This window comes from Convolutriloba macropyga, chromosome 4, assembly GCF_964194025.1.
Source record: "Convolutriloba macropyga chromosome 4, txConMacr16.3, whole genome shotgun sequence".
NCBI classification, from domain to species: domain Eukaryota; kingdom Metazoa; phylum Xenacoelomorpha; order Acoela; family Convolutidae; genus Convolutriloba; species Convolutriloba macropyga.
This window is the reverse complement of record NC_134471.1, coordinates 78598475-78622217: the sequence shown is the minus strand read 5'-3', so window position 1 is coordinate 78622217 and position 23743 is coordinate 78598475. Positions and strand designations below refer to the sequence as shown.

The following is a 23743-nucleotide window of genomic DNA, read 5'->3' as shown; positions in this document are numbered from 1 at the left end:
TTTCCCCAATTTGGCAAATTGAAAAATTATGATTGAAAAATCACAAAATCTAAATATATAAAAACATGGGTATGTGTCCTACTTGCAAATTATTTCACAATATTTTTTCAGCCCTGCGTCGTTTAACCCCGCAAACTTTTCATTCCGGAACCCTTTCCACAAACCCGGGAAAAAATTTCAAGGGATGGGCTTAATTGTACCGGCTGCTTGCCATTCTTTTTCTTGATCGAGATTTCTTCATCGTCTAATTTGTAAAGCATTTGAAGCCCCACTAACAGAGAGGATCAAATATTTGCGGATATTCTAAAGTTAAACAGTTCTGGAATCTCCAAGTAAAAATGAACCTGGAATGAGGTCAGTCTTGGCCCTGTGGTACATAAAGTCCCTCAATTTAGGTCTGCCCTCCTTGTCCAGACCCCACAGTGTGAACAACTTGTCCTTGGAGATAGCACCCACGTTCTCAAGGTCGTACCTAAATGAAACGGTGAATATACAAACTCTTTAACTGTTAGGGGGTCTAAGCAGGCGCAACTAATGTGAAAATGGATTAGTACTAGATTCGAAACAGCATCTCTTACTTGCTTGTCTTGTGTGCTAACCATCACACAAACTGGTCTTAATCTCTCGAACTTGGGCGTCTCTTATAACCCGTTCTCACGTTCTTTCTTGTTCTTCAAGGCTGCATTTCTCTAGACAAGTATACGTTGAGCAAGTAGAGCTTCTTGTCAAGATATGTCAAGCTTATCTTATGAACAATCTACATCAGATTGTCCTCTCTCAACCTTCTAACATGTTCCATGGTCTACTTTTTGAAGTAAATGATTTCGGGTTAACACAAATGTCAACAAAATTTGGTTATTTTGATAGTGAGGAAATGACATGCAACTAAATAGTGCAATAGCACGACAAGACATCTACTCGTTACTAAATACAATTTTAAAAAAGCATTTTTCTACTTATAATTCTTGTTTGTTTTTGTTTACTCACATGCCAGTCACTTCGCAGATTCTAACACAAAAACAATCAGAGTGAAAAGTCAGATTAGCATAGCACAACTTTTACAATCTTAGGAGAACAACGCTGATGAGGTCGAATTTATATTTTCAATCAATCGATTACAAAGTTAAAGTTAAATAAAGTTAAAACATAACTAAAGTTTAGAATGCCCTCCAGGGGTAGAATATGGCCATTTATAACTGACATGGTCAGAGATGATCTACCAGCTTTACAATGGAACAATAGCTTTGTAATGGCTGGTACCATCTATTATTAGGATTCACAGACTATAATCAATAGAAAAACATATAATAGGTCGTTCACAAACCTTGAAGATCATAGGCGGCAGATTGCCGGAAAATAGCCATAATAGACGCTTGTGGCCTTCCATGAATTGAGAAAACTAAAGAAATAAGATAGACAAATTGATCACCAGTACTTCAATAGACCACTAGACTTTTTGGGTTAGAACCGGACTGTCAATTTTGAGACACATACGCCCTATAAGGAAAAACCCTAATAGAGCTTTTTCAAAAATGACATTAGACATCAAAAACTCAAGACTCTAATACTCAAGAATTAGGGCATATACTTTTGGCACTACTTAGGTGCACACTATTGATCTTTAACTAGTAAATGTTCATAAAAATTTAAGTTCATTAAGCGAGTTCAGAAGTCAATTTCTTGATTGAGGTACTTATATTGGTGTTCCCTGATTATATTATAAAGTACCTGATGATAATTACAACATATTTCAGGTCTTCGGATATGGGTCTAGCAGTTATCCCAAAACAATAATAATTCTAACAATCAATTCTCTTCTTCATTCCTTTTTAATTTTCTTCAACTATTCAAAAGCTTTCTACTACTTCAGTTCTACAAACCCAATCCTTCTAATGGCAAGTTATCTACAACTAATTTATTCAATAATTCGTACAATTTTTCCACCAATAAGATTTAACTAAATCTAAATAGAAATGGCTTAACTTTAAATCCAATCAAAGTTTAGACATTACTCTTCGCTTCTTTAATATTAATGATTATACTACCTAGCATTAATTCATAAAGCATTGATTCTTTGAGGCATTTAAAAACCACATAAACAGGACGGCTTATGGTGTTATAGTTGGCATACTGAAGTTTTGCATGCAATGAGTATCCAATTTTAAGATATAAATTAATAAAAATGGGGTGTTCAGGTTTTGCGCAATTTTTTTGCAAACAAGTTGCACGTTGCCTATATCTGCTGGAGCACTCTCTTGATTCGTCAGTTTGAAGTGTTGCATCAACTGTTGCTCACTCAAAACAATATTATTGTTTGCAAGTTTATTCATAGGATGTAGTTGTAGATACTGATAAACTGTTGCGGACACAACCAACATCGGCTTTGATTTACTTCTCTTTTGAACAACCACTGATGTGATAATTCTAGCATATCGTTGATGATAACATTGTACAACATATGTCCGTCAAAAATGCAATAATAAGGAAATGCAAAAAGAACAAAATCCAATCGTTACTGACATTTTCCAAGTTCCAGCTTCTCAAAACTTATTCTGATTGCTTGGTCTCAAGTTTTTCATGTTAAGAATAATAGGTTCTGAAATCTCGTCTAATTTATCTAGTGATTTTCTGTGAAATTCAGGCACCGTTAACATTTTTAATTGTACTTGTTCGATAATTTGTCTGCGAGCTTCAGACATTGATGAGATGTGTGAGAGTTGCGCTAAATCTGGTAGGTTACTAAAGAGATGCTGTAATGGAACAACTAGTTTGATGTCAATCTTTATCGCGCTGCCATTTTTGCAAGAGAACATATTCGCACTCAATTCCATTGAGCTAGTCTCTAATTTTGTTCAGCATTTTAATTCTAACACACATACCTGACACTCAGGAAGTTTTGTTCGTTTAAGATGGTTCGTATTTTTCAAGTCACTGAAAAAAAGATCGAAGTTTTTACTCGATGATGTAATCAGCCATTCACCATTACCAAGATTTTTCGCCTTTTCCTTAATCGGAAGTTTGACCGTCAAAATATTACAATTCTGTAATGCTGAGAACTGATTGCCAATTAGTAGTGAACCAAGACACGTATTTTCTGCGGTTTCTAATGAGAATCAATTTATGTATACAGAAAAGCTACAAAGAAAATGGAGCCCACAAAGTTGTTAATTTGTGGTTGTGAGAGTAATGCTATGCGGTTTGTTGATTCAGCTATTGCAATATAATTTGATTCCAATTCATACTGAGGGGCATAACCATCTTCTCCTCCGTTTGGCATTGGTAGTGGAGTTGCTCTATGTAAATTGAGAGCGGGGGTAGAATTACTGATTACATGCCATTAAGCATCTCGTATTTTCATTTAGCAACTTAAAATTATGCTGTGGTTTTTCTGCGTTTCATTGAGAAGCAATTGCGTTTTTTGTATCTTCATTTGCGATGCAATTATGAAAAATTTTTCGTTCAATTTCGAGTTGACTTCGGTATTTATTGTCTTCCAGTTCTTGCAAGGCATAGTCAATGTCCTCTTAACTGTGACTTGATCCTCCGCAACTTCCAAATATTGACCCTAACGTATATGCAATTCCTGCCCCTGCTGATAAAGCAGTTAATGCTCCGAACGCTATTAAGCCAGTTCCTCTTTTGTTTCTATAGTATGAGTAACTACTCACTGATGTTGTTGATCCCATTATTTCAACAAGTTCTCCTTGAAGTTCTCTTATGTCGATTTTGGCTGCTTGTAGTTGTTTATCAACGTATTTTGAAATCAATTCAAAGTTCAGCGACGATTCATTTGTTGACATATTTGACAAGTCGCAACCGTACCCGTATTTGCTCCTAGCTGTTGATAACGTAGTCGTCAGATGTTTGATTTGCTCGTCAATTGTTTCAATGAGTTTTGATAAAGAACCCAAAAATTGAACGTTGATAAATTTTTCAGCTAACAAAAGTTTTTGTTGATAAACAAATTCTATGCCGTTGTTTTGATATTCGCAATAACTCGATGAAATAGTTACTGTAACTATTAGACTCAGATATGCTAGCAAAACCATTTTGTGAGAAAATGACAGATTTTTAGTAGGATTTGATTTTATCCTTAGGTGGCCAAGGTAAGAATAAATTGTACCTACTGAGTTTTCATCAAGCCATTGTAATTGGAAATAAAAACTTCGAGCCTTGAGACTCAAATGAAAACATCTGCGAGCAATGCTAATAACATTTCTGGGTAACTAGATTCTCCAAAAAAATCATGCAGTAATAATTCCGTTTTCAAAATAATTCTAGGATTGATTTGTTGCAATTCTCATGCCGAAAGCCGTGTTGTTGAACTGTAGCGTGTAATTTTGCTGTTTCGTAGTAAATGTTTAAAAGCTGAATTTTATTATTTGTTTTTGCAATTTCTAAAAATAGTGGGGGTCTAGACCAGACCTCACCTTTCATTATGTAACTTTTTATTTAAATTTTGCATAATTTTAGCAATGTTCTGATAACTCAAGTGAAATGTTTGTTTTCAGTGTCTTCTGTTGTAACGTAATGTATGAAATAATTCTAACTCATCACTAATGGTAAGTATGTTTTCAGTTGAAACATGTTTCGCCCCTTTGTGTTTCTCTTTATGTTGGCTTTGGCCTGTAATGAGATCAATGTAGACTTTGAAACAAAAATTTTGTTGCAAAGATGCAACCATATTCTTGGAGTCTGGGGTGGCTGTCCTCACCTCGGATAGTGTGGAGTATTCCTGCATTTCAGAGGATGTGGAGCCTTCTGTTATACAGTATTGGTGGTTGTTCTCTCTGGTCTGTGTATTGTGTGTATGCTGCTGGCCATGTTTAATTGCTGCTATTTTGTTGTACTTTTGCTAAGTACCTCTGAAATTTAATCTTTCAGTGTAACTCAAATTTTAACGATTCAAATGTAAACAAGTAAAACATTCTTCATTCGTTAGGGAATGAGAGGTAATTTTTATTTAAGATAAAACATGCCAAGTACACGAAATTTTTCATTATCATTATACGAAGAAATTGAATTATTTAAGAACAGCTTCTATAATGACTCGACTTCAAAATTCATTGGGTTCAAGGCGCTTCCAATTGGGCTGATGTTATGGCGGAGTTCAACAATCAAGGTTTTAATTATATATTAAATTACAGCTGGATGAAGGTACCCGTTGCAATAACAAACCATAATTTGTTCAAATATACAATAGCTTTTTAGAAGATGTTGAAAACATTAGTAATTCGAATCAATTTCGAGAAATTGTTGATAATTATTATACCTTGCCTTCAACTGTAACAAACAACTGTCGTGAATCACGAATTTACCAAAATCATTCCTGTCCTGATCCTGATTTAAACGAATTTTCATTTTCTGCAAGTTTTTCTTCGTTAAATTTATGTACGTTTTCTATTCCTGAGTCGTTAACTTTTACTAATTTTGATGCATTATTTCAATTTAATCCATATTATACAGATGGACACGTTGAAACTGGTGGGCAAGATTCAATTTCATATACTCTTGTTGGCGAAAAACTATTCTTAATTTGTAACCGTGGCAAACAAAGTGTTTTATTGGAAAGGCAACTTAGAAGTGTTAAGAATTTCATTCAACTTGTAAAGCATGGCTCGGGTAAATACGAACATTCCATGTACTATTACATTCCAAACAAATCGCATTTCCTCTGCCAGCCTGCTTTATGCGCGCATTCAGTTTTAACCTTCACAACCGGTCCGTCACTTGTCTTGGGTTGGGAAGCGAATAATATAAAAGATATTAGTCGAGCACCAGAAACACTCAGTAACTATGGCAATGGTTTCGAAAACAATGTGTTCAAAAACCTGATTAACATTCATGGCATGAAGGGAGCTACTGAATCGAGTAGTTTTCGTGATAATCAACTTGGAAGAGTCAGTGCAAAAACGGAGCAATTACAATCTTATGCTACTTCTGGGCAAAATATTGTTATTACCAATAGTACAAGTAAATGCGGTTGACCTGCTGGTCCAAGTAAAAGTCGCAAGCAGAGTTTCTTCTTGCCTGGCCAGAAAGCAAAATATGAAAAAAAGCGTAATAAGGATATTGGTATAATATATTTTAGAGAAATAAGTTAGGGAATATAGGAAAATAATTATAAGAATTTGTTTGGATTATTGAGAAAGCCTTCAGTTAAGATTGCACCGTGGTGTTGGCAGAGACTGTACATCAATGAAATATCCTACAGCATAACAAGTCTCTGGAATGCGTATCAAACATGTTGGGCTGGAGTTCAAATTCAACGGCGGCCAAATGACCAAATTGCCCAATAAAAGTACGTTTTTATAAAGTATTGTAGTTTACGCTGCTGGCACAAAAGTTTCGATAATGAGTATGTGTTCATTCAATGCACAAGAACCTAAGCCACAATCGTATGTAGACGTATTTTTCATTTTTTTTTTATTGTAACTTGAAACAATTGCATTTTTGTTGGTTTTTCTAATCATAATTATGTTATAAACATGAATAATCTGGGATATAGATTGTCATTTCTTCCCTTTCGATTTGTGTATTTTTCAGTTTTGCTTGAGGCAAGTTTGGAGTGGTTGGTGTTCATTCAGTGTGTAATGCAATTAGGTTAGGAAAGTAATCTATATGAACATAAACAATCTAATATCAATGCGTTGTTTTAAACAAGAAATAATGTTGTAGTAATTATAATAGAATAATTGTTGGCAAAAAAATCTCCAACTAGATTGAAAGTGCTGAGTCTGCTTCCTGACTCAGCCATATCGTGAAACCGTGTTGAAAACTTGCGGAGATTGTTGTTTAGCTTGCACTGTTACAGTTTGTTGAACTGGTTTTTGAGCCGTTGAAAGTGAAGTTGAATCATTACTACTTGATTGTGCCGCTCTTTCAGCCTTTTTATCTGCTATTATTTTTGCTAAATTTGATACTGGTGCTTTTGGTTCAGGTGGTTGGGTCCCTTTTCTGGTACTGACGGGTTCTGGACTTAAAACTTCTGAACTTGATATTGAATGTACTGGATCATTTCTAATTGATTAGGAGTTTTAAAGATCGAATTTGATGAGTCAACACTTGATTGTGTTTGGCAATTAGAGAAGCTTGAATCAGCCGTTCTCATTTCCGGAGTATTGTCTGTTGGTTGATCATTCGGTTTCGATTTTGTTATTTTTGTTTCTACTATGGTTACTCTATTTAAATCCCACGGATTGTGAAGCATTTTTTCTAAACTACTGTCGAAAGTTTCGGGTTCTCGTAAAGCTTCAGGCAGGTATTGAAGTGAGTGGTTACGCGAACATGTATTTTGTAGAAACGTCCATTCCGGTCAATATATAGGAATACCCGCCACTATGGGGTAATTTTCCTACAATGTCTATTTGGAGCATGTCAGCTGGTAGGCTGGTGTTAGAACTAACTGGATTTGGTGGAGGTGTTAATTTTTTGTACTGTGGAGATTTTGCTTGCGCGTACGTTAAAAATTATTAATATACACTACTAAAAAGTCAATGAAACCAGGAAAAAAGTATACTCTGCTGAATTCACGTACTGTTTTTTGTATTCCCAAGTGTCCCTTCATTTCACTGTTGTGAATACGGTACAGTAACTCTGTTCATAAATGATTAGGAACAACTAACTGTTTATGGTAATTTTGTCCTGTGTGATCAAAGAACCTTCTATACAGTATACCAGGTTCCAATGTTAGTCGGCTAAGGTGCTTAGTATTTCTTCAAGTCATACGTTGAATAGGTCGTTTCCGGTTTAATTTTATTCAATAACATGTCAGATTTTTACTTTCACTATGTCTGGGTCATTAAGTTGTTCTTTCTCAACATTAAGTGTAACAGGCTTTCAATCAATCAAATTTATCCATCGGGTTTTCTTCCGAAACTGCACATAGTTGATTATAATGCACTGAAATCAGCTCTGTAATTTCTGCTTCTATTTCATTATCCGCATTTGTAACTATGATTTCTGGATTTTTGTGGTGAGTAGGTTGTGGCGCAATTTCTTCAGTAGTTTATACTGACATATATATACTATTATTAGTATATAATTAGTAATATATACTGAATTATCCGGTGTATTTGATAAAACGTTAATTTGGATTTTATGTAGAGGTATTTGACCTTCTAGCTTCATTTTCATTTTTGTTGCCGGATTTATATGTACTCGAGACACGGAATCCGCAGCTGCGTTTGCTTTGCCTGGAATATGGCCTAATACAAAGTTGAATGAATGCACGAAGTCAACAGCGTTCCAAAGTCTGCCCGGAAGCCGTTTTGCTTGAAAGAAACGTGTTACACTTTTGTTGTCTGTTAACACAATAATTGGTTTGTTTGAGACTCCCCATATGTAATGTTCAAACGTTTCAAAGGCATAATGTACACTAAGATACTACTTGACATAGATTGAATGTTTTAATTGTGCTGGAGAGAATAAATGGGAACCAAAGGCTACTGGTGCTTAAGATTTTGAAGTGGTATTATTGTGATTAGAGTAATCTTCAATGAGTAATACAAAGCCTGCGGCAAAGAAACTTGCATCATACATGATGACGAATTGGCAGTTTGGTTTTGTCATCTTTAATGACAATGAACACGCTTTTCCTAGGTCATCTTTCAGCTATTCAAGACTTACGTGACGTTCAGAATTTACAAAGAATGCGTTTTCTTTTCGTAGTAGCTTACAGAATGGTTGCAGTTTTTCAGCCCAGTCTGGAATAATTTTTTGAAAGTACTGAAGAAATCCAATTAATCCTCTTGTTTGGTTTACAGATTTTGGTAATTTTACTTTATTAGGTTTGATGCCATCTCCTGTAATTGTATGACTAAGAAAATTAATTTCAGGTATTCCGAATTCGCATATTCTATCGACAGTTTGAATCCCAGGTTTCTATTTTAAAAAAAAATGTTCCAAGTTTTCAATAAGTGCACATCCATCGATTGCTCCTGATCCAAAGTCATCGACATAAACAAAGCATCTATCGCTTGCAACGCATGCATGAAGGTGTTTGTTTACACAAGCACTGAAGGCTGTAGGCGATCTGCTTAAGCCTTGCGCAAGTCGCTTGAAAGCAATTGTACGCCCACCATAACTTAATGCGAGTAATTGAATACTCAACTCATCCGCCATTTGCATCGAAAAATATGCTTGGCTGCAATCCATTTTTGCAAAAATTGATTTACCTGCTAAATCACAACTGGCATCAGCCATTGTCGGAATAGGAAAATTATGATTTGAGTAGTCAAGTCTAAGTAAGTGGTTTTTTTTTCTAAGATCAAACAGAATTCGTAGTGTTCCACTTGACTTTCGTTGGGCGAAGATCGGTGACGAATAATTCGAAAAAGGTAACGTTGTTATGATATCATAATATTGCATAAGTGCGAGTTCAATAAATAGTTCGTCACGTAACTGTATCGGAGTTATCGCATTTGTAGAATATACCGGACGGTTATGCTCAGGTGTCAATTTGACTGTACTGTCGGAGTTTTTTCCTGAATCTAATCGGTGTCGTGCAAAAATTTTATGAAAGCGCACCAACAGTTCTTCCATTTTTTTTTATTTTGACTGGTATTGAAAATTGACTTATCCCAATTAAATTGGCTAAGAAATTGTTTTCGTTTGGCGTCATTAATGGTTGGATCAAGCATTTCTTCTTCCTTAAATTTCATTAGAGACTCATAAATTTTTTTTCCACTCCGATAAGCTTCGAGGCGACTTCGTGAAATGCTTGTTGACGCAAGTATTGTGCTGATTTAGGATAGCAATTATCGTGTTCATTATTTTTAATCAGGCTACAAAGTGAGGGGTGAATTGATTTGTCGGCTAGCAAATGAGTTTTGTCCCGATAGTTGTTTTTGTTGGGATTTCCCGTGAACGCATGAAGCCCCTATATGGCCTCTTTTGGTTAATGCCCCTCGAGAATCTTTGCATATTATTTCCTAGTTCTTTCTGCGTTTTTATTAATTCGCAATTGGTAGCAGCAATCGAATTAAGTGCTTCCGTCAGTGAATTTGTTGTCTCATTAAAAGAAAGTGCGTTAAAGGCTGTACATCTGGTAGAACACTTTTCAACGCTAACCTCTTGGAGACAAATGTGCAAAGTTCTTGAACTGTTTTTGTATTTAGCTCCATCAAAAATTTAATCCGTAGTTGGGAAGGTATGCCAATTATAAATGCGTCACGTATCCGTCTGGTTCTCTCCTGTGATCTATCTCCGCCTGTTGAATTTGCAAATGCTAAATTTGCCAATCTCGTCAGATCTTTTAAATAATCTTCCGGGGTCTCTCTTGATAAATTGAATTTTTGTTCTTGAAATTTCAGTTTGAACAATTCTATTCATTTTGCACTTAGATATCGGTTTTCGAGAGCTTGGATTGCTTTGTCAAATGTGTCTCTGTCTGCTGTTGAAATTTCCAAGAAGAAAGCTAATGCGCCGCCTGTCAAGTGCAGTTTGAGGTCATTCAATTTAGAATTGTTCGGTACTTGCGCAAGTGACACTGAGCTTCTGATCTGTTCCTTAAAAGTTCGAAAATCTTCTGTTTCGCCACCGGGAAAGAGGTTAACAACGACAGTTTGTCCTGAACTTGTTCCTGTGATGCCTGTTTGAATAGCAGTCGGAATGGCCGTAGCCATTGCTGTAACGTCTGTCATTTTGCTGTTTGGTTAGCATCAAATTTGTTCAATAATGTTTAAAGGGCAAAATTCATTTGAATTCGGGGGTGCAAATCAATTATGCAGTTTGAATTGGTGGTGAGAGTTGATTTAATTTCAGTAAAATTGTTCTCAATTTAAGTAGTGTAAAATATATGAATACCAGGTCGACTGTCGATTTAGTAAAATTTGAAAATTGCAGTTTAAAAATTATTTATAGAGTAAGATAAAAATGGGACCAATGTCGTTGTGAACTCTAACTTTGATATCTTTATCAAGAACGATGAGATTCATGATTCCAATGTGAGTTCGGCAATTTGCACCCAATTTACTAATAGAAGACATTAGGCAAAAACCTGACTTGAATTGAAGGTTCTATCAACCCTGAAGCATATTCATAAGCTTTAACTGGATTAATCAGTTCACATTCAATAATTTCTTGTTGATTCGGATGTTTAGTAATTTTTGAGACTGTATGTAAAATTTGTGATTTCGATAATTTTCCATCGTACTTTTTTGATACAATCAATGAGATAGTTAGTTCCGGTAAATAAAGAAGACCTCTAAAGGATGTATTACAATATTGTTTTTGCGAAAGAATGGAAGGCCGAGTAACGTTGAAGTCATATTTTTTAAAATTAGGAATTCTTTTCTAAATTGACAATTCCCGATGGTTATTTGAGTTTCAACGCATTTTTCAACACCGATAACTCTACTATCTGCCATTTTTACTGATTCGGTAAATACTTCTGACGATTTGCGGATCTTGCTTGGCTCCTTGTTCAGTATCAAGTTGAAGAGTTTAATTGGCATTGCGCTCAAAAATGCGCCCGTATCTAATAAAGCGTTAATATGGAAGCTATCAAAAATAAGCGGTACATAGAAAAGTTTCTCTCCTAGTAAAGAAATTTTGCTAGTTTTACATGCTGGGACAATAGCCGTTAGATAATGTGGTTTTTTCAGTTTTTTGAAGGGTCGTATCTGTTGAATGAGATGTTTGTCACACGTTCTGGTAGCAGTCGAAACCAGCAGTCACTTCTTTTGTGTCCTGGTTGTCCAGAGCAGTGACAAAACATGTTATCTCTTCCTCAGTAGGAATTTTGAAAGTGTTGTGACGGTTGTGCGCGATTAGTCCAACTTCCTCTATTCTGGTGCGGTCGGCTAGCAAATGAGTCTTGTCCGCGATAGTTGTTTTTGTTGGGATTTCCCTCGAACGCATGAAGCCCCTATATGGCCTCGTTTGGTTAATGCCCCTCGAGAATCTTAGCATATTATTTCCGAGTTCTTTCTGCGTTTTTATTAATTCGCAATTGGTAGCAGCAATCGAATTAAGTGCTTCCGTCAGTGAATTGGTTGTCTCATTAAAAGAAAGTGCTTTAAAGGCTGTACATCTGGTAGAACACTTTTCAACGCTAACCTCTTGGAGACAAATGTGCAAAGTTCTTGAACTGTTTTTGTATCTAGCTCCATCAACAATTTAATCCGTAGTTGGGAAGGTATGCCACTTATGAATGCGTCACGTATCCGTCTGGTTCTCTCCTGTGATCTATCTCCGCCTGTTGGATTTGCAAATGCTAAATTTGCCAATCTCGTCAGATCTTTTAAATAATCTTCGGGGTTCTCTCTTGATAAATCGAATTTTCGTTCCTGAAATTTCGGTTTGAACAATTCTACTTATTTTGCACTTAGATATCGGTTTTCGAGAAGCTTGGATTGCTTTCTCAAATGTGTCTGTCTGCTGTTGAAATTTCCAAGAAGAAAGCTAATGCGCCGCCTGTCAAGTGCAGTTTGAGGTCATTCAACCTAACATTGTTTCGTACTTGCGCAAGTGACAATGAGCTTCTGATCTGTTCCATAAAAAATCGAAAATCTGTTTCGCCACCGGAAAATAGGTTAAGAACGACAGTTTGTCCTGAACTTGTTCCTGTTATGCCTGTTTGAATAGCAGTCGGAATGGCCGTAGCCATTGCTGTAACGTCTGTCATTTTGCTGTTTGGTTAGCATCAAATTTGTTCAATAATGTTTAAAGGGCAAAATTCATTTGAATTCGGGGGTGCAAATCAATGATGCAGTTTGAATTGGTGGTGAGAGTTGATTTAATTTCAGTAAAATTGTTCTCAATTTAAGTAGTGTAAAATATATGAATACCAGGTCGACTGTCGATTTAGTAAAATTTGAAAATTGCAGTTTAAAAATTATTTATAGAGTAAGATAAAAATGGGACCAATGTCGTTGTGAACTCTAACTTTGATATCTTTATCAAGAACGATGAGATTCATGATTCCAATGTGAGTTCGGCAATTTGCACCCAATTTACTAATAGAAGACATTAGGCAAAAACCTGACTTGAATTGAAGGTTCTATCAACCCTGAAGCATATTCATAAGCTTTAACTGGATTAATCAGTTCACATTCAATAATTTCTTGTTGATTCGGATGTTTAGTAATTTTTGAGACTGTATGTAAAATTTGTGATTTCGATAATTTTCCATCGTACTTTTTTGATACAGCCAATGAGATAGTTAGTTCCGGTAAATAAAGAAGACCTCTAAAAGATGTATTACAATATTGTTTTTGCGAAAGAATGGAAGGTCCAGTAACGTTGAAGTCATATTATTTAAGATTAGGAATTCTTCTCTGAATTGACAATTCCCGATGGTTATTTGAGTTTCAACGCATTTTTCAACACCGATAACTCTACTATCTGCCATTTTCACTGATTCGGGAAATACTTCTGACGATTTGCGGATCTTGCTTGGCTCCTTGTTCAGTATCAAGTTGAAGAGTTTAACTGGCATTGCGCTCGAAAATGCGCCCGTATCTAATAAAGCGTTAATATGGAAGCTATCAAAAATAAGCGGTACATAGAAAAATTTCTCTCCTAGTAAAGAAATTTTGCTAGTTTTACATGCTGGGACAATAGCCGTTAGATAATGTGGTTTTTTCAGTTTTTTGAAGGGTCGTATCTGTTGAATGAGATGTTTGTCCCACGTTCTGGTAGCGGTCGAAACCAGCAGTCACTTCTTTTGTGTCCTGGTTGTCCACAGCAGTGACAAAACATGTTATCTCTTCCTCGGTAGGAATTTTGAAAGCGTTGTGACGGTTGTGCGCGATTAGTCCAACTTCCTCTAGTCTGGTGCGGTCGGCTAGCAAATCAGTTTTGTCCGCGATAGTTGTTTTTTTTGGGATTTCCCTTGAACGCATGAAGCCCCTATATGGCCTCCTTTGGTTAATGCCCCGCGAGAATCTTTGCATATTATTTCCGAGTTCTTTCTGCGTTTTTATTAATTCGCAATTGGTAGCAGCAATCGAATTAAGTGCTTCCGTCAGTGAATTTGTTGTCTCATTAAAAGAAAGTGCGTTAAAGGCTGTACATCTGGTAGAACACTTTTCAACGCTAACCTCTTGGAGACAAATGTGCAAAGTTCTTTAACTGTTTTTGTATCTAGCTCCATCAACAATTTAATCCGTAGTTGGGAAGGTATGCCACTTATGAATGCGTCACGTATCCGTCTGGTTCTCTCCTGTGATCTATCTCCGCCTGTTGAATTTGCAAATGCTAAATTTGCCAATCTCGTCAGATCTTTTAAATAATCTTCCGGGGTCTCTCTTGATAAATTGAATTTTTGTTCTTGAAATTTCAGTTTGAAGAATTCTATTCATTTTGCACTTAGATATCGGTTTTCGAGAGCCTGGATTGCTTTGTTAAATGTGTCTCTGTCTGCTGTTGAAATTTCCAAGAAGAAAGGTAATGCGCCGCCTGTCAAGTGCAGTTTGAGGTCATTCAATTTAGCATTGTTCGGTACTTGCGCAAGTGACACTGATCTTCTGATCTGTTCCTTAAAAGTTCGAAAATCTTCTGTTTCGCCACCGGAAAATAGGTTAAGAACGACAGTTTGTCCTGAACTTGTTCCTGTGATGCCTGTTTGAATAGCAGTCGTAATGGCCGTAGCCATTGCTGTAACGTCTGTCATTTTGCCGTTGGGTTAGCATCAAATTTGTTCAATAATGTTTAAAGGGCAAAATTCATTTGAATTCGGGGGTGCAAATCAATTATGCAGTTTGAATTGGTGGTGAGAGTTGATTTAATTTCAGTAAAGTTGTTCTCAATTTAAGTAGTGTAAAATATATGAATACCAGGTCGACTGCCGATTTGGTAAAATATGAAAATTGCAGCTTAAAAATTATTTATAGAGTAAGATAAAATGGGACCAATATCGTTGTGAACTCTAACTTTGATATCTTTATCAAGAACGTTGAAAGTATTGAAATTCGAAGTGTCAAACATAGTTAAATTTCTATCGAAATTTTTATCATAATCTCTAACTGCTTTTTCTCCTGTCACCAACTTATATTGGTGCTGCCTGATTATATTATTAAGTATCTGATGATAATTACAACATATTTCAGGTCTTCGGATATGGGTATAGCAGTTATCCCAAAACAATAATATTTCTAACAATCAATTCTCTTCTTCATTCCTTCTAAATCTTCTCCTTCAACTATTCAAAACCTTTCTACTACTTCAGTTCTACAAATTCAATCCTTCTAATGGCAAGTTATCTATAACTGATTCATTCAATAATTTGTACATTTTTCCAACAATAAGATTTAACTAAATCTAAATAGAGATGGCTTAACTTTAAATCCAATCAAAGTTTAGACATTACTGAGGTAAGTCACGCAATTGACCTAAAAACAGAACAAACGACGTCACGCACACAAACTTTAACTGCAAAGCAGAAGAAATCACTGAAAGTGAAAAAATCAATCATCGCAAGAATCATCGATGAAGACGACAAATTAAAAATATAGCAGGACAAGTCCTGACGTACAGTTCAAAGAATTTTCATTGGTTAAACAAGAAACTAGACTCAGAACAGACTATGAGTGGATTGGGAAAACCATTTCTAAAAAAATCATATCAAAAAATATTTAAAAAAAAAACAGAACATCAATGTCAAAATGCCGCATGTGAACAATAAAACCACTAGCGACAAAAGGAAATCTGGTTCAAACTAAAAACTAGGCCTAGAATGAACTTGGAATTAATTCAGAAAACCATTTAGAAAAAAAAATCCGAGCCAAAAGAAATCGAAAAAAAATAGTAAAAATCATAGTGAAATTGCTGCATGTGAACAAAAAACCACTAGCCAGAACGCGAATTTTTGTTCAAATACCGTTTTCTCGTAGCTCTACTTTAAAGTAAGAGCAAAATAATTCACGCCGCAAAACAACTCGCTTTTTTACTCCACTTCCTGTTTCGGCGTGATCAAAATCACTACTCCAATTTGACTTCAAAGATCATGAAAATTTGTGAACAGTTCTTTAAAAAAAGACAGCGCCCCAATACAATTCAAATTCTTTGAATTGTAAAAAAACACGATGTCCCCAATAATAGCCGCTATCGCTTCGCGGCTATTATTAAAAAAACAATTGTTCCCAGGGAGAAAGAAATGGTTCCTAGTTTTACTTTACAAAATTTAGCTTGATGAAGGATGATACTTTAACCAAATTCAAAACTTTTTCAGCGAAAATGCCGGAAAATAATAAAAATTTCTCTTGCCTCAGGTATCAATTGAACCAAAAAATAACTGATCTTTTCTGAAGGTTGAAAAATTAAACGGCCTTAGAAAATGTATTCACAACTCAAGGGTGAAAATTGAACTCGATTCTAAATTAACCACAATTTCTGTCCATACCTTCGCCATAGTGCCCAGAACTCTTTGGGTTCCAGATCGAATCCTTGTGAAGAGAATGCTTCCCTCAGTTGGGGTGGAAGTATGAGTCCACCTTCCTTCAGACAAGCAGGTGGAAACATGTCCTCAACTGTCAAACGACTGAAACAAGAAAATAACTAGAATAGTTTTCAAAATGAAAACAGTGCAAAAGGTGTTCTTCAAGCTCATGTTATGTAAAAATAGAAAATTCAGGATTTATTCTGTTTGGGTACCCCGATTGTTTAGTATGAAACCTTTACCCCATCCAATTGTAGGTGTAATAATTCACATAGTAACGTGCTATATAACAAAACATAATTCCTGGTCAAAGAGGGCTTTGGTGGGATAACATATTAGATCTAAAAATTGGGTCTTTCCCATTGTAGCCCCTCCCTCGCCATGGTTTGTTTCTGATACTATATGACCACTAAGCGGAATGGGAAAGACCCCAAAATTCAATAATAATAAAATCAAAATACATTTCGACTGATCAACCTTAAAATTGGGAAACGCAGAACAAAACATATATTGGGCTACATGAAAAATCAAAAAGCTCATTAGTACTAGAAATGGAAGCTATCATGAAGTGACAGAAATTTTGGTAGTCGTTAAAATAAAGTAGTTACTCGCACCTTAATTCGAAAATTTATAAATCTAATTTCTTGTTAATATTTTTATTGATCATTACTTTTTTCTCCAAGCTAATAAACATTCTGAGATTAAATATTTAACTATTTAAGCATGGCTCTGATCATAGTTCTTACTTTTGAAACAACATGGCTCGTATTTGTTCGACTGCAAAAGGCGCAGTAAGTTGCCTGTTGAAACTAGGAGGCGTGTAGTTGTTGAGAAGCCCACTCTCTTTGGGTGAGTTGAATCTAGGGTCTTGAAGTCTTTTCCTCGTTTTGGGACTGACATAGCCCTCTTTGATGACCTAAGAAAAACAAAGTTTTTAAAAAAAAACAATGCAATCAAAGAGATCTCAAAAGAGTACAATTGAATCCATTTTAATTCAGATTTGATTTAATTTCTTTTTTCAATAAGTATATTGAAAAATATAACTAAAATTTTAATTATAATTAAACTAGCAGGATATTTTTTTAAATAAATCCCGGAAGTTCTCATTATTTTAATTTCAACAGTAAAAACAAGTCGAATATTTTCCGTTTGTGCCCCCCTCCACCCAGTACGTTATGCTCCACCAGTTACAGTGTAATTATAGCTCACCGTGTCATTACATGGTAAATAAGTATAAAAAATATGACACGTGCGTCTGGGGGCGCAAATAAAATGCAACCACTAAGCTGGGGGGCGTGGGCACAAACGGAAAAGATCCGAATGAAGATAGATAACAATTTAGCCTTCCCCAGAGGACAGTGGAGCAAGCGTTATCACCATATTTAAAGTGAAAAAAAAACAGACTATTTTTGATACATCTCCCAACAATATATTACACAAACCAACATACGCAAATAAGTGTTCGAATGTTGGTTCGTAAGGGTAATGCCACTGGTCAGGGGACCTCATAAAACGCCAAGGCATAAAAACCCATTTCCAAAAAAAATGATCGGAAAAACTTTTCTAAAAAAAGTGAAAACAGAAGGCAAGTTACCTCATGAAAACAACCCACTCCCTCCCCCGCCGAAATCTACGACAAGTAGAAACCATTTATGTTACAAAAGTACTCGCTTTTTGTTCCCTCTTCTCTTTTGACGTTACTTAAACCAGCACTAAAGTCTTTCTTCTAATTGACTTCAAAAATCATCAAAATGTCTGACACTATCTGAAAGAAAGGAGAGCGCTCCCGTTCAGTTAAATTTAAATGATTTGTAAAAGAAATGAAATCAAAAATCGCGTCAGCTATTGCTTCGGATATTAATGAGGGAATTAAAATTAACTCTGGCATTAAGTATTAATGCGGGGCCTCAAACTGTTCACTTTTGCCTGTCGAGCAAAAGCATAAGTGAAAAAAATTCACTATTAAAACTAATATTCAACCTAATTAAACAAAATTTTAAATTTTTCGGCCGGTCAAATTGATGCTTTCAATGAAATATTTATTTTATATGACGTAAATATTCATTTTCATAGATTAGCAGACACAATCTCTGGGCTCGTGAACCCAGCTCGTCATAGGCTTCTTCCCTCTTCATTACATGAGGTGGACACAGCTTAGTATGAAAATCTCAACTCACTTGATGATCGCGAAACTTGGCTATGAAATCGTCGAAGTTGATAAGCTTGTCGGAGGGAAACCCAATCCTAAACAAACGCCAAATTCAAGCATTCTAATGTACGATTATGGCTTCGCTTGGCACTTACTTGACTAAAAAGTCATTAATTTGCTGATTGGTGAAGTACCCACAAAGATGATAGATGACTTTTGTAAAAGATTCCCTGAAAAAGGCAAGATGAAGTGAATGCGAAACACAGGGATCAGTGTCCTCATCTATCATTAAATCTAACCTTTTGATGGTCTCAGGATGCTCTGGTAATTGATGAACTTGGAAAATTTGTTTTGCTCCTTGCATTCCTTGAGTTGAAAGCTTTTCCCTGATTAAACATTCTATCTAAACACGTAAACCAAAAGTAAAAATAGACATGATGGAGTAGGGACATTAATAAACAAGTACCTCTGTTGCTCCCCATTTATGCCGTGGTATTGACGAAAAGTTGGGTTCCAGAGGTGGTTTTACCAAACCCCGCTGCTCCTTATCGGGCTTAACCAAATGATCTATGCAAAAGATTATCCCAACTGATTGAGCTGAAAAAAATTAATAGCAGTAAATAATTACCTGGCGGCCACTTTAGGAGAAACTGTTTAGGGGTCGGCCGACCAATTATCAGTTCATCGATAAGTTCTTTATTGGATCGCGGCGATCTAGAATTTCGAGTAAGGCAGGGCTTGATCTCAGGGAGTGTAGCAGCCCGTGATTCTAATGTAAGATGCTGTCCCGAAATTGAAATATTATCATCCGCTACCATGTTTTGTTGACCGAAAAGACAAATTGGAGGGAAATTTTTTACTTTTAATCCTTATCATGCTTTCGAATCTTCAAATAAGTTAGAAAACGAAATATTCAAAAAAAATAAACTTTTTGCTTTATAACTGCAACTAGAGGACATTTGACTTCGTAAATAGGAACCTACTGCTTACAAAACTGATAAAAATGGGGCTCCACGGGAACATGCTACACACCATACAATCAGTGCTAAAATGCAACTTCCAGCAGATCCTTGATGGAGAATTCTTGTCAAGTGAGATTGAACAGAAATCAGGAGTAGCACAAGGAGACAAACTCTCACCACATTTTTTTTTAGTTTATTCATAGCTGACTTATATTTTGAGTTGAAATGCAAGGCACTAGATGTTATAATTTACGCGGATGACTTAGTACTTGGAAGCCATAGCCAATGCCAACTATAACAAACTTTGAATAATCTGAACACGTATTGTAGCAGGAATTATTTGAAAGTTAATGGAAACAAGACAAAATGCATAAAAATTAGAAGAGGTGGCCGTTTAGCTGTCGACGAAAAGTTCTATATATCGAAAAGAGAAATTGAATTTACACCTTTTGTTATCTAGGTGTAATTTTTTCCAGCACGTTATCTCCCAGTCATCATCTAAAGCATCTAATGAACAACGCTTATCAGTCAAGAGCTTCAATAAAACGAAAACTAAATCTACAGAAGGTTAGCTTCAACTCAACACAACACCTCTTCAATTCAATTAATTTTCGACTTACGGATTAGAGACGTACGTCGATGAACTTTTTGAAATCGAAATAAAACAACAATACCGGAAAATAGAAGCCATTTTTTGGAAAATTGGTGCGGAGTAAGCAAATACACTTCAACCACAACGCTTTTAAACAAATTGATGTTTCATGATATACATGGATTAAAAGACTGCCCGTCAAAACACAGGAGTGATAGCCAAGTTCTATGCCAATGTATTGCACAAAAATTGTTGTATGGAAGGTTGTTACCAATGGGAGAAAAAACTATGTGTGTGCAGGTTTTGCGAAAGATCTCTTTTATTAACCGACCATATTCTTTTTTGTAGTCACTTTTTAAACTTGACACCTTTACAAAAGTTCTACAAACACTTGAACAATTAAATTTAATGTTTATTTTCTGAATCTGTAAATAATTTGAACAATTTGTCAGTGTGATCTGATGCTTAATTCAATCTTCTTCTTCTTCCTCAGAGGACTAATCATCACCCTGATACGTCGCACTAATCACCCTGATACCTATCTCGCAAAACTAAATTACAAATGCTTATGTCGGCATAAAATACCTGATTATCGCCGTTTTTTAAATAAGTATATTGAAAAATATAACTAAAATTTTAATTATAATTAAACTAGCAGGATATTTTTTTAAATTAAATCCCGCAAGTTCTCATTATTTTAATTTCAACAGTAAAAACAAGTCGAATATTTTCCGTTTGTGCCCCCTCCACCCAGTACGTTATGCTCCACCAGTTACAGTGTCATTATAGCTCACCGTGTCATTACATGGTAAATAAGTATAAAAAATATGACACGTGCGTCTGGGGGCGCAAATAGTATGCAACCACTAAGCTGGGGGGCGTGGGCACAAACGGAAAAGATCCGAATGAAGATAGATAACAATTTAGCCTTCCCCAGAGGACAGTGAAGCAAGCGTTATCACCATATTTAAAGTGAAAAAAAAACAGACTATTATTGATACATCTCCCAACAATATATTACACAAACCAACATACGCAAATAAGTGTTCGAATGTTGGTTCGTAAGGGTAATGCCACTGGTCAGGGGACCTCATAAAACGCCATGGCATAAAAACCCATTTCCAAAAAAAATGATTGGAAAAACTTTTCTAAAAAAAGTGAAAACAGAAGGCAAGTTACCTCATGAAAACAACCCACTCCCTCCCCCGCCGAAATCTACGACAAGTAGAAACCATTTATGTTACAAAAGTACTCGCTTTTTGTTCCCTCTTCTCTTTTGACGTTACTTAAACCAGCACTAAAATCTTTCTTCTAACTGACTTCAAAAATCATCAAAATGTCTGACACTATCTGAAAGAAAGGAGAGCGCTCCCGTTCAGTTAAATTTAAATGATTTGTAAAAGAAATGAAATCAAAAATCGCGTCAGCTATTGCTTCGGATATTAATGAGGGAATTAAAATTAACTCTGGCATTAAGTATTAATGCGGGGCCTCAAACTGTTCACTTTTGCCTGTCGAGCAAAAGCATAAGTGAAAAAATTCACTATTAAAACTAATATTCAACCTAATTAAACAAAATTTTAAATTTTTCGGCCGGTCAAATTGATGCTTTCAATGAAATATTTATTTTATATGACGTAAATATTCATTTTCATAGATTAGCAGACACAATCTCTGGGCTCGTGAACCCAGCTCGTCATAGGCTTCTTCCCTCTTCATTACATGAGGTGGACACAGCTTAGTATGAAAATCTCAACTCACTTGATGATCGCGAAACTTGGCTATGAAATCGTCGAAGTTGATAAGCTTGTCGGAGGGAAACCCAATCCTAAACAAACGCCAAATTCAAGCATTCTAATGTACGATTATGGCTTCGCTTGGCACTTACTTGACTAAAAAGTCATTAATTTGCTGATTGGTGAAGTACCCACAAAGATGATAGATGACTTTTGTAAAAGATTCCCTGAAAAAGGCAAGATGAAGTGAATGCGAAACACAGGGATCAGTGTCCTCATCTATCATTAAATCTAACCTTTTGATGGTCTCAGGATGCTCTGGTAATTGATGAACTTGGAAAATTTGTTTTGCTCCTTGCATTCCTTGAGTTGAAAGCTTTTCCCTGATTAAACATTCTATCTAAACACGTAAACCAAAAGTAAAAATAGACATGATGGAGTAGGGACATTAATAAACAAGTACCTCTGTTGCTCCCCATTTATGCCGTGGTATTGACAAAAAGTTGGGTTCCAGAGGTGGTTTTACCAAACCCCGCTGCTCCTTATCGGGCTTAACCAAATGATCTATGCAAAAGATTATCCCAACTGATTGAGCTGAAAAAAATTAATAGCAGTAAATAATTACCTGGCGGCCACTTTAGGAGAAACTGTTTAGGGGTCGGCCGACCAATTATCAGTTCATCGATAAGTTCTGTATTGGATCGCGGCGATCTAGAATTTCGAGTAAGGCAGGGCTTGATCTCAGGGAGTGTAGCAGCCCGTGATTCTAATGTAAGATGCTGTCCCGAAATTGAAATATTATCATCCGCTACCACGTTTTGTTGACCGAAAAGACAAATTGGAGGGAAATTTTTGACTTTTAATCCTTATCATGATTTCGAATCTTCAAATAAGTTAGAAAACGAAATATTCAAAAAAAATAAACTTTTTGCTTTATAACTGCAACTAGAGGACATTTGACTTCGTAAATAGGAACCTACTGCTTACAAAACTGATAAAAATGGGCTCCACGGGAACATGCTACACACAATGCAATCAGTGCTAAAATGCAACTTCCAGCAGATCCTTGATGGAGAATTCTTGTCAAGTGAGATTGAACAGAAATCAGGAGTAGCACAAGGAGACAAACTCTCACCACATTTTTTTTTAGTTTATTCATAGCTGACTTATATTTTGAGTTGAAATGCAAGGCACTAGATGTTATAATTTACGCGGATGACTTAGTACTTGGAAGCCATAGCCAATGCCAACTACAACAAACTTTGAATAATCTGAACACGTATTGTAGCAGGAATTATTTGAAAGTTAATGTAAACAAGACAAAATGCATAAAAATAAGAAGAGGTGGCCGTTTAGCTGTCGACGAAAAGTTCTATATATCGAAAAGAGAAATTGAATTTACTAACACCTTTTGTTATCTAGGTGTAATTTTTTCCAGCACGTTATCTCCCAGTCATCATCTAAAGCATCTAATGAACAACGCTTATCAGTCAAGAGCTTCAATAAAACGAAAACTAAATCTACAGAAGGTTAGCTTCAACTCAACACAACACCTCTTCAATTCAATTAATTTTCGACTTACGGATTAGAGACGTACGTCGATGAACTTTTTGAAATCGAAATAAAACAACATTACCGGAAAATAGAAGCCATTTTTTGGAAAAATTGGTGCGGAGTAAGCAAATACACTTCAACCACAACGCTTTTAAACAAATTGATGTTTCATGATATACATGGATTAAAAGACTGCTCGCCAAAACACAGGAGTGATAGCCAAGTTCTATGCCAATGGATTGCACAAAAATTGTTGTATGGAAGGTTGTTACCAATGGGAGAAAAAACTATGTGTGTGCAGGTTTTGCGAAAGATCTCTTTTATTAACCGACCATATTCTTTTTTGTAGTCACTTTTTAAACTTGACAC

The 23743-nt window shown here is 35.8% G+C and overlaps 1 protein-coding gene across 4 annotated transcripts in view; it reads right to left on the bottom strand.

Annotated features, from left to right (window-relative positions):
• Positions 1–19377, bottom strand: part of LOC142337917 (uncharacterized) — a 54640-nt gene extending 35263 nt beyond the window's left edge. For 3 of the 4 annotated variants that reach the window (XM_075387554.1, XM_075387557.1, XM_075387556.1), the window contains exons 1-9: positions 19159–19377; positions 18997–19097; positions 18830–18933; positions 18686–18760; positions 18559–18625; positions 17128–17297; positions 16346–16483; positions 988–1008; positions 345–472 (exon numbers count right to left, since the gene is read on the bottom strand). In XM_075387554.1, the coding sequence (XP_075243669.1) occupies positions 345–472; positions 988–1008; positions 16346–16483; positions 17128–17297; positions 18559–18625; positions 18686–18760; positions 18830–18933; positions 18997–19097; positions 19159–19348 (994 nt within the window). In that variant the 5' untranslated portion in view covers positions 19349–19377. The remainder of the gene's footprint in view (positions 1–344; positions 473–987; positions 1009–16345; positions 16484–17127; positions 17298–18558; positions 18626–18685; positions 18761–18829; positions 18934–18996; positions 19098–19158) is intronic. The other variant, XM_075387555.1, reaches the window with a different exon arrangement.
• Positions 19378–23743: the final 4366 nt, after the last annotated feature.